The sequence below is a fragment of the Engraulis encrasicolus genome, chromosome 11 (assembly GCF_034702125.1).
Source record: "Engraulis encrasicolus isolate BLACKSEA-1 chromosome 11, IST_EnEncr_1.0, whole genome shotgun sequence".
Taxonomy (NCBI): Eukaryota; Metazoa; Chordata; class Actinopteri; order Clupeiformes; family Engraulidae; genus Engraulis; species Engraulis encrasicolus.
In genome coordinates, this window is record NC_085867.1 from 41,371,483 (window position 1) to 41,381,482 (window position 10,000).

The following is a 10,000-nucleotide window of genomic DNA, read 5'->3' on the forward strand; positions in this document are numbered from 1 at the left end:
ACCAAACGCATACTTTGTGTGACATCTTAGTGTCTCTACAAAACATTTTAGCAAAATATAGCCAAGGCCTATTTAAATATGCATAAATAGCTTGAAAATATTTCCTCAGTTATCATCAACAACCATGAAATACAACATTTACGTTAACCAGTTTAAATGCAAGAAGAGCATTAGTTGAAGATGGTAGTCAGAGTTCCCTGTTTTAATTCCTAAACAAAGAGAAGCACCTGTTATGACCATTTCAAGTGGCAAAACAATTCTGAGGTTTCAAATAAAAATATTTCAGCTTCTCCAAGAAAAGAATTCAAACACATTTAACAATAGTTCAAGTTTGTTGATTTTTTTAAAGACCTTTGGATGCTTTTACATTTTACATATTTAATCAAAAAAACTGTACGTAATCCAGCAACATTTAATTCATAATCAAAATCTAAATTTGCAAAAAAAACAAAGAAACAAAATATTTTTGTACATATTTACAATAGTGCAGAGACAAACATGGTGCACAGCACAAGGGTAAAGCATGTTCGTTATACAAAGACACCATCCAGCTACAGCCATTGCAGAGGAAATGCCCACACTGAGACCTCTACTCTCTCGTCGGATATGTCTATAAAAAATGCAATAATATGTTATACGATAATACGGTATGTCCAATTGTAGCTTTTATCCATATTCATTGAAATAAATGAAAATATCCTTTCCTTTAAATTACACTTACAATTTGCTTGTTGTTCGATGATAATGTTGGGGAAAAGACAGAAAATCCTTCTATGTTCCTTATGAAAGGGGAATGTAGTCACTCTAATCTACAGTTATATACGTACTGTAGAATATAACCATTCTATAACATAAACTAGTTTTGTCAAGGTTTTTTAGAGCTGATGGATATTTTTATTTGAATTCAATACACCTTAGTTATAGACATTTAGTCCTTCATTTTATAGAGCGCTTACGGAGAGACGCAAAGTCAGTGGCAGTGGCATTCACAAGCAAGATGGCCAAGGGGGTGGTTTGAGAAACCAGAGAGAGAGAAAGAGCGAAAGAGAGAGAGAGAGAGAGAGAGAGAGAGAGAGAGAGAGAGAGAGAGAGAGAGAGAGAGAGAGAGAGAGAGAGAGAGAGAGAGAACCACATATTTAACCTGAAACCTCCGTCTGAACAAAGAACTTCAGATCAACTTAATGCTGGTTAGCAAATATACTGGCAAAACAAAACAGCTGATTGAGAAGCCAACAAAATCTTAGATCCTTATAATGCAAAGACATCATTTTTTATTGTAAGTAGAAATGTACTGAAACCACAACCTTCAAAATAATAATAATAATAATAACAATAATAATAATAAAACATTTATTCTCTAAAAATGTTCAAAATCTCAGTTGTCATAAAGGACAAAAGGAATCTGCCATATAAAAGGCAATAAAATGTCACAACTGTACAATTTATGAAGTCCACAAAAAGTGTTCGTTTGAAAAATGGCTTTGCATTTCTGAAGCCTAAGTTAGTAGATTTAGGATTGTCCTCCCACTCAGCTCTGTGATCGTGTGTGTGTGTGTGTGTGTGTGTGTGTGTGTGTGTGTGTGTGTGTGTGTGTGTGTGTGTGTGTGTGTGTGTGTGTGTGTGTGTGTGTGTGTGTGTGTGTGTGTGTGTGTGTGTGTGTGTGTGTGTGTGTGTGTGAGCGTGTGCATGTGTGTGTGTGTGTGTGTGTGTGTGTTGTGGGAAAATTCTGTACAGTACAACCTTGAGTGTGTGTGTGTGTGTGCACAAGTGTGCGCAACTGACCTCCACACGAGTGTGCGTACGCATGTGCGCCTGTCCTGCTTGTACGCAAACACAACTGACTGTATCAGATTTTTCTTTTTGCTCATGCATACATAGCTTCTTTGCGGAGCAGACAGACACCGAGCGAGAGAGAGACATAGAGTTAAGGAGGACGTTATGGAAAGCAAGGGAGGGTGGAGCGAGGGTGGAGGGAGGGAGGTCAGTTGGCCGCCTCGGGGATGGGTGGGGCCCTCTCCAGCCTGACAGTCCAGGGGTCGCTGGGAGCAGGCGGGGGCGGGGGCGGAGGCGCTGGCTGGGCGGGTGCCTGCCCTGGAGGAGCCGGGAACGGAGGGAAGGGCGCCGCAACAGCATGGGCTGCCAGGACAACCTCGTCCCGGGCCAGGGCGAAGGAGAACACGCCCCTCTTCCTCTCCCCGTCTCCTCCTCCTCCTCCTCCTCCTCCCCCCATCGCCACGTGGCTCCGGTCCACCAGACGGGCCTCCGCGGCCTCCCTGCCGCCCCCCTCGCAGTCCTCCAGGGCCCGGCCCCCCTGCGGCCTCCTCTCGGCCATGCCCCGTGCGCCCAGGGCGGGCAGGGGCGTGCTGGGCAGGAGGCGGCACCCCGCCGCGGCAGCCAGGCCCTTGGCGGTGGTCACGCTGGCAGCGCCATCCTGCTGCGGGTGGGGGTGCGGGTGCGGGTGGTGCTGCTGCTGTAGCTGTAGCGGATGGTGTTGACGCAGGTGGTGCGGGTGGTGAGGATGGCGCGCCGGGTCAGACGACCGTGGCGGCGACTGTGTCGCGGATGGAGGCGGTGGCAGGGGAGGGTAGAGGAAGTTGGAGGCGCGCCAGGCGGCGGGCTTGCGTCCCCGGCGCGGGCGCGAGACGCGGCAGCTCTGGCGCTTCAGGTGGCGGTGCAGGTGGTCGGAGCGCGTGAAGCTCTTGCAGCAGTGCTGGCACTGGTAGGGCCGCACGCCCGTGTGGATGCGCAGGTGGTTCTTCAGGTCGTAGTTGTGCACGAACTTGGAGTTGCAGTGCAGGCACATGTACGGACGCTCGCCCGTGTGCTTGCGCATGTGGATCTTCAGCTTGTCCTGGCTGTGGAGGCAGAGAGAGAAAGAGGGAGAGAGAGATGAGAGGGAGAGAGGAAGAGAGAGAGAGGGAAAGAGGAAGAGAGAGAGAGGGAGAGAGGGGAGGGAGAGAGGGGAGGGAGAGAGGGAAAGAGAGAGATGAGAGGGAGAGAGGAAGAGAGAGGGAGAGAGGAAGAGAGAGATGAGAGGGAAAGCGAGGCGAGGGAGAGAGGAAGAGAGAGATGAGAGGGAGAGAGGAAGAGAGAGATGAGAGGGAGAGAGTGGTGAGAGGGAGAGAGGAAGAGAGAGATGAGAGGGAGAGGAAGAAAGAGATAAAAAGGAGAAAGTTGGATGGGGGGGCGAAGAGGATGAGAGGGAGGAAGGAAGGGAAAGAGAGATGAGAGGGAGGGATAGAGAGAGAGATAGAGAGAAGGACGAGAGTTGAGGTAGAGAGATAGAGAGAGAGATGAAAGAGATGAGAGAGAGAGAGAGGGACAGAGAAATGAGAAGGAGAGAGAACGAGTGAGAAATTCGATGGAGGGACAGATAGATAAGAGGGAGGGAATGGGAGAGGGAGAAAAATGAGAATGAGTGCGAATAAAGGGAGGGGACGACAGTCACATATTGTGTGTGCATATGTGTGTGTGTGTGTGTCCACACGTTTGTTTAAATATGTCGTCACCCCCACCTTGCTCAATGAATCGTGGAGGAAGTTGTTTTTGTAAGTCATCTCAGAATTATACGTATCTAACTGTAAGATTTATCTACTCTGCGTTTCAACACCCAAAGTCATAATCACACCATAAAAAGAAACTTTCGATGGGACTAACACATCAAACAAATGACAGTTAAAAAAATCACACACACACATTTTCTCTGTAGCACACTTACCGCAACACTACATAAACTGAATATACTGAAATACTGTTTTTAAATATATTTCACTACATCAAAATTAATGTGCCTCCAAACCAAGTAAAAAATGCCATGTTATGACAAGACAACTGCATGGCTGTTTCAAAGTATTTGGGGGCCCTAGACAAAGGGGACTTGGAGCCCTTTTCTTCGTGTGAAGAATGAGAGGGTGAGACTTCGATAGCAGCCCTTTTTGGTCATTGACTTTACGAAGGTGCTGCCACAGTCACAAAGTAATCATTGCTGTCATTTGAATACAAGTAGGCGTACATAACCAGTTATTACATGGGGGGGGGGGTAGCTTTCAGCTGGGGGGCCCTAGGTAGTTGCCTAGTTGGCTTACACAGTTGTGACAGGCCTGGCCAGCTGGCAAAACCCCGCCTAACTTCAACAGGAAGTGAATGGTGTAAGAACATTTGACAAAAGAGGCGTCTGTGAAGGTCACATGTCTCTCTAGAGGTTTTCAGAGATTCGTAGGCTTGTGTCATGTGGTCTTCACATTTCTGCACCTGAACCACAGTTTTCTCTTTCTCTCTTTTCATTCTAAACACAGGAGTTTCATAATTCCAAATTGCACACATATGCAGATCTTGCATGGTGGCACAGTGATGTTTCACTGACATGGCCCTGACATTTTTTTTTGCTGTTGCAGTGAATTGGGGGCACTCATTGCCTGGCTCTCTACGTGAAGTATTGCAAGCTGCATGTTCATATTTCTCATTTTCTGTGTAACTAGAGGTAAAAACTAAAAAAAACCTCTAAAATGTTGTCTGTGCATGTTCTTGAGAATGACATGTATATTTTAAAATAATAATAATACATCCCATTGATGGTAGTCTTACGGAGGATGGATATAACTTTGAAATATTATGTGTTGCTTCCTCTCATTTCTCATGTCACAGAAAAGTATAAACTGAAACAAACACACAAACTCCACTTAATTTCAAGTAGTAGGTTTCATCCTAAGACATAGACATACAACAAAAAATGAAAACAGAATGTCATTAAGAACAGAACTGCAAGCTCAGCTGCTTGCATGTGTAAAGAGATGAGCTCCCCAAGTGCTATGGGAGTCACACTGAGGGTGACTGGGATGACGGCTGGGGTGCTGGTGTGGGGTGAATTGGGGACGAGAGAGGGCAACAGTAGGGTGCTGGGTGACCAGAGAGAGGGGATGCTGGGGAGCTGGCTGGGTGACTAGAGGGGAAATGGCTGGGTGACTACAGGGGGAGGATTCTGGGGTTCTGGTGCAAGGTGATGTGGGGGGGTGAGCAGGGTGTGGCGGGGCCAAGCTAGGTGTGCTGGTTTGTGGGGTTGCATGGAAAGCTACAGTGGTCTACTGGGGGATTAGAGAGGACGATACTGTGGTGCTAGCCGGGCCATTAGAGGCGAAGGGTGCTGGGGTTCTGGTGTAAGGTGATTGTGGGGTGTGGTGGGGGTTAGTCTGATTATAATCGACTTTCAAATCTCTTCGAGTAGCAACGCTGAAGGTGTTGCGTCACTAGGAGGGCACGGCCTGGCTAGGTTAGGTAGGTGTAGTGGGTGACTGGAGAGAGTATTGTATATTTTTGGGTGCAAGGTATGCTGAGGGTGGTGTTGCCACTTAACGGCTGCAAGCTCAGCATCTTCTGTGCTAAAAACAAGCCTCTCCCCCAGTGCTATGGGAGTCACGCTGAGGGTGACTGAGATGGTGGCTTGGGTGACTTGGGTGGTGGTGCTAGACTGCTGGTTGACTAGATGGGGGTTGCTAAGGCTGCTGCCTGGGGGACAACGTAGACTAATGGGGTGGCCCCCCCCCCCCCCCCCTCACTGATGGGGAGCTGGGCTACTGGGATGCCCAGTGACTAGGGGCGGATGTTGGGATGCCGGTTAGGGGAGCGGAGGGGAGCTGGTGGAGGGTGACTGTAGGGGAGCTGGTGGAGGGGGACTGTAGGGGAACTGGTGGAGGGGGACTGTAGGGGAGCTGGGCTGCTGGGATGCCCAGTGACTAGAGGCGGATGCCCGCTGGCTGGGGGAGTAGAGCGTAGGGGGTGCTGTTGTCACTCACCGGGTGAAGCGCACCTCGCAGATGGTGCACATGTAGGGCTTCTCCCCCGTGTGCGTGCGCATGTGGCGCGGCAGCTTGCCGGCGCCCTGGATCACCTTGCTGCAGATGGGGCACTGCTGTGAGGCCTTGGGCTTCAGCTTGGCACAGCGCTCGGCCTCCTCCAGCTGCCACGGCGGGAACACCCCCAGGTGCGAGGAGGCGCTCAGGAAGCTCAGGTAGGAGCGCAGGTCCGACTCGTCCTTGATGTGGCTGAGCTGGAGCTGGGCGTCCGTGGGGAGCACCATGCTGCCACCGCCGCCGAGGGCGATTCCTACTCCACCTGCTGCTGCTCCTCCGACTGCTGCTCCGACCGCTCCTCCCTGGCTCACAAACTCCTTCAAGAAGTCCCTGTGCAGGAGCGCGGAGACCGGGGAGACCTCCTCCTTGATGAAGTCGTCCTGGATGACCTCCTTCTTGACGGCCAGGTCCAGGGGCGCGTTCTCCGTCTGTGGGCCGAAAGGGCGCTGGCCGTTGCTGCTGTGGTGGTGGTGGTGCTGGTTGTGCTGGTGGTGTTGGTGTTGGCGTTGGTGGGCCTCCAGGATCTGGGGGAAGGCGGGGAACTCGGCGGCCCACATGGGAGGGTAGAAGCTGGGCAGCAGCGGGGAGTAGCCTGGGCCGGAGCCCGAGCCTGGGCCACCTCCTCTCCCCCCATCCGCCGGCACCACCAGGCCTGGCATCTTGGAGTAGCCCAGGCCCTCCTGGAGCAGTGACTCAATGGAAAAGTCTTTCAGCGCCGCTCGGCCCTCTAAGCCGCTCTCTGAGTCCCTGGAGCCCTTCTGGTTCTGGTTCTCGGGGCTCTCCCCGTTTCTGTCTCCGTCTCCACGGCACTTCCTCCTCCTCCGCAGCTCCGGCTCGGCCCGGCCCTGCTGCTGGCAGGAGTCCTGCTGGGAGCTGCAGGCAGGGCTCCCCCCGCGGCTCTCCGCACTCCCTCCTCCTCCCATCATCATCATCTGCTCCATGGCGCCCCCGTCCCGTGGCTCGGAGAACTGCGCGGAGGACTTCTCGCTGGTGGCGTCGTCTTCGCCGCGCTCGTCTTCGTGCTCCTCCTCCTCCTCCTCCCTGGACTCCTCCCCCGCGTCGTCCTCCATGTCGTCTTCGTCGTCCTCGTCCTCGTCTTCGTCCTCGTCTTCATCGTCGTCATAGCTACGGTGGTCCACATCTCCTCCTCGTCCACCTGGAAATTCAAGATTCAAGATGGGTTTATTGGTACCCGAAGGAAATTTGCCTTGGACATTCACAAAAGCTGCTCACAACCCAAAACACAGAGTAAAATGCACAGCATTGACAGTACAATGCATTGGGCTGCTGGGATGCCCAGTGACTAGAGGCGGATGCCCGCTGGCTGGGGGAGTAGAGCGTAGGGGGTGCTGTTGTCACTCACCGGGTGCATCACCGGGTACATCACACTTAGCTGATGCTAAGCGAAAGCCAAAGCTTACGTTTTGTTAAGTACTTTTAAGTACATCCCAGTCACTATTTACTGGAACACTTGGCCACATTAATTACAGCAACATTGCTATGACATTACATACTGAGAGCCTTAAGTAACTTTGGTTGCTTGGTCATTACAACAAAAAGGTTCTGCATGAACGGGTTAAATTGCAGCCATAGAGATATCTTCTCCTACTGCGCCCCATAACACCCAACACAAAACACCTAACAAAATACACAACATTAACAGTATCGACATTTAGCTCACACTTTTATCCAGTAATTGTAGCCCCTTAAAGGGGTATGCCATTTATAAAGGTGGTAAAGTGTCTTATTTTTCATGTTAAGCGCTGTCTTGCTTTAAGACAAGTTAAAAGAGGGAGCATGTCGCTAAGCTAGTAAAAGTCAACGCATCACTGTAGCATGTAGCATGCTACACGGATACATTGACTTTCACTAGCTTAGCGACATGTTAGCTGTATTAAGCCCCAAAATAGTGGCATACCCCTTTAACACACACATGCATCAGTGGAACGCTGTAATAGTCACTGAAAAACGTTACTACTATAGCTCTACATCACTATGACGGTGCACAGGGCCTTTACCAATGTATTACAACATGGTCATTGCCATTCTGGTAACATCTGCTTTATAACAGGGTCCATGTCTTAACTGGGTTAACTGAAAGAGCTATAGTCATAGAGATACCTCCTGCTAGGCCTCCTGCACCTCCTCCCTCCTCTCGGCCTCCTCCTCCTCCTCCCCCGTCCATGATCTCCAGGCACACGTTGATGATGCAGGGGATCTCCAGCATCTTGGCCGCGTGCAGGATCTGCTTCACGTTGCCCGCCGTCACCGTCAGCGTGGAGGTGTAGGCGAACTCCAAGATGGCCGTCAGAGACTCGGGCCCCACGAAGTCGATCTGGTAGACGGCGTGCTGTGGCGGCGCCTCGCCGCTGTGCCCTCCGTGCCCACCGTGCCCATTGCTGCTGACCAAATGAAAGAATGAAAGAAATTAATGAGTGAATGTATTTATTTGACTTATTTTTGACGTGTTTATTTGGAGACAGGACAGTGAAGACACAGGAAGCGAGTGGGGAGAGAGAGACGGGCCAGGGCCGGCAAAAGACCCGGGCCAGAATCTAACCTGGGTCAGCCGCATAGCAGATGAGTAGAGCCACGGTAGGGCCTATTTGACTATTGTTTTACAGTATATAAAACATGGAACGGCAAACTGAACCATACAAAAAACAGCGAAACGGAACCACAAAATAGCAGCAAAACTGAACCACACACTAACGACAAAACTGAACCGGTTTGACCATACCAACCAGTTCGGCCATACGAACCTCCTGCTGTGGCTGTCGGTGGAGGCGACGGTGAAGAGCTTCTTGAAGTACTGGCTGCAGGCGGCCAGCACGGAGCGATGCGTGGGGTACTCCTGGTCCTGGACGATGAGCAGCACGTCGCACAGCAGGCCCGCGCGCCGCTGCTCGTTCAGGCTGCACAGCACCTCGTTGCTGTGGTTGGGGAACGGGATGCCGATCAGGTCCTCCTCGCGGTACGCCATCCTCAAATGGAGTTAGTCAAATCTACACAGTGAAAAAAAACAGGGCGTTAATATTCCAGAGTAAATGTATATATAACTCCGGATAACTGTATCTACAACACTGTAGAGCAGGGATGTCAAACTCAGGCCCGGGGGCCAAATTTGGCCCGCGGAGCCATTTTATTCGGCCCGCGAGATCATTTCAAATGTCTATTATAGTTGGCCCACATACACCATCAATGTATAGCATAATATGACTTGAACATTTGCTATGTCACCGGATGTGTAGACACATTTGAACTAACAACTATGATGGGAAAGAGTGTATGTGAAATTAAACTATGAGCATGAAGTGTATGCATGCACAATTTTAGTCAATTTTTTACAAATAATTGTGGAGTTCGGCCCGCGACTTCGTTCCAGATTTTAATTTTGGCCCTCAGTCAATTTGAGTTTGACACCCCTGCTGTAGAGGGTCAGCTCCTCTTCTCGGTACGTCATCGTCAAAGAAGTTAACCAAATCTAGGGTAAAGAATGAAAGGTATCACCGCCGTGGCCTAATGGTAGGGCACTGGGTTCCTACACCGGTGACCCGGGTTCGATTCCCACCTGGGTCATTTGCCTATCCTTCCCCATCTCTCTCTCCCCACTCATTTTCTGTGTCTCCTCCACAGTCCTGTCAAAAATAAATGTATAAAAGATATGTAGATTTTTAAAAAGAACGCTCTATTTATAAAACTTTATTTTAAGGCTCACGTGGTAGATGCCTAATTAGGTCTTCTTCTAAGTACGCCACCTTCAAAGGCATAATCAATCGAATCTAATGTACGAAAACAAAAGGGGTAGAAGGTGGGAAAAAACCAAGCAACAACAGGAGAACAGGGGAGACGGCAGAATGAAAGAAGAGAGAAAGGAAAAAGAAGAAAGAAAGTAGAAGAATGTAATTACTCATTCAAAAGGGCACTTCATATTGAGAAACCTTTGAATGCCCACACAGTATAATGCCTTCATGTTTTTCTAGTTCAATTCAACAGGTTGCCCTGATGTTTCTGCTGCTGATGATGAGGAGGATGTATGATGTCCTTTCTGAGAGGAAACAAAACATCTCTGTAGAAGGAGCACTCTAAAACACTCTCTCTCTCTCTCACACACACACACACACACACACACACACACACACACACACACACAC

At 49.9% G+C, this 10,000-nt stretch overlaps 1 protein-coding gene across 3 annotated transcripts in view; it reads right to left on the bottom strand.

The window, feature by feature from the left end:
- Nucleotides 1–864: 864 nt before the first annotated feature.
- The window catches only part of LOC134459000 (zinc finger and BTB domain-containing protein 7C), a 38,553-nt gene continuing 29,417 nt past the window's right edge, over nt 865–10,000 (bottom strand). For 2 of the 3 annotated variants that reach the window (XM_063211357.1, XM_063211358.1), the window contains exons 2-5: nt 8,609–8,851; nt 7,968–8,248; nt 5,790–7,002; nt 865–2,855 (exon numbers count right to left, since the gene is read on the bottom strand). In XM_063211357.1, coding sequence (XP_063067427.1) covers nt 1,982–2,855; nt 5,790–7,002; nt 7,968–8,248; nt 8,609–8,829 — 2,589 coding nt within the window. In that variant the 5' untranslated portion in view covers nt 8,830–8,851 and the 3' untranslated portion in view covers nt 865–1,981. The remainder of the gene's footprint in view (nt 2,856–5,789; nt 7,003–7,967; nt 8,249–8,608; nt 8,852–10,000) is intronic. The other variant, XM_063211359.1, reaches the window with a different exon arrangement.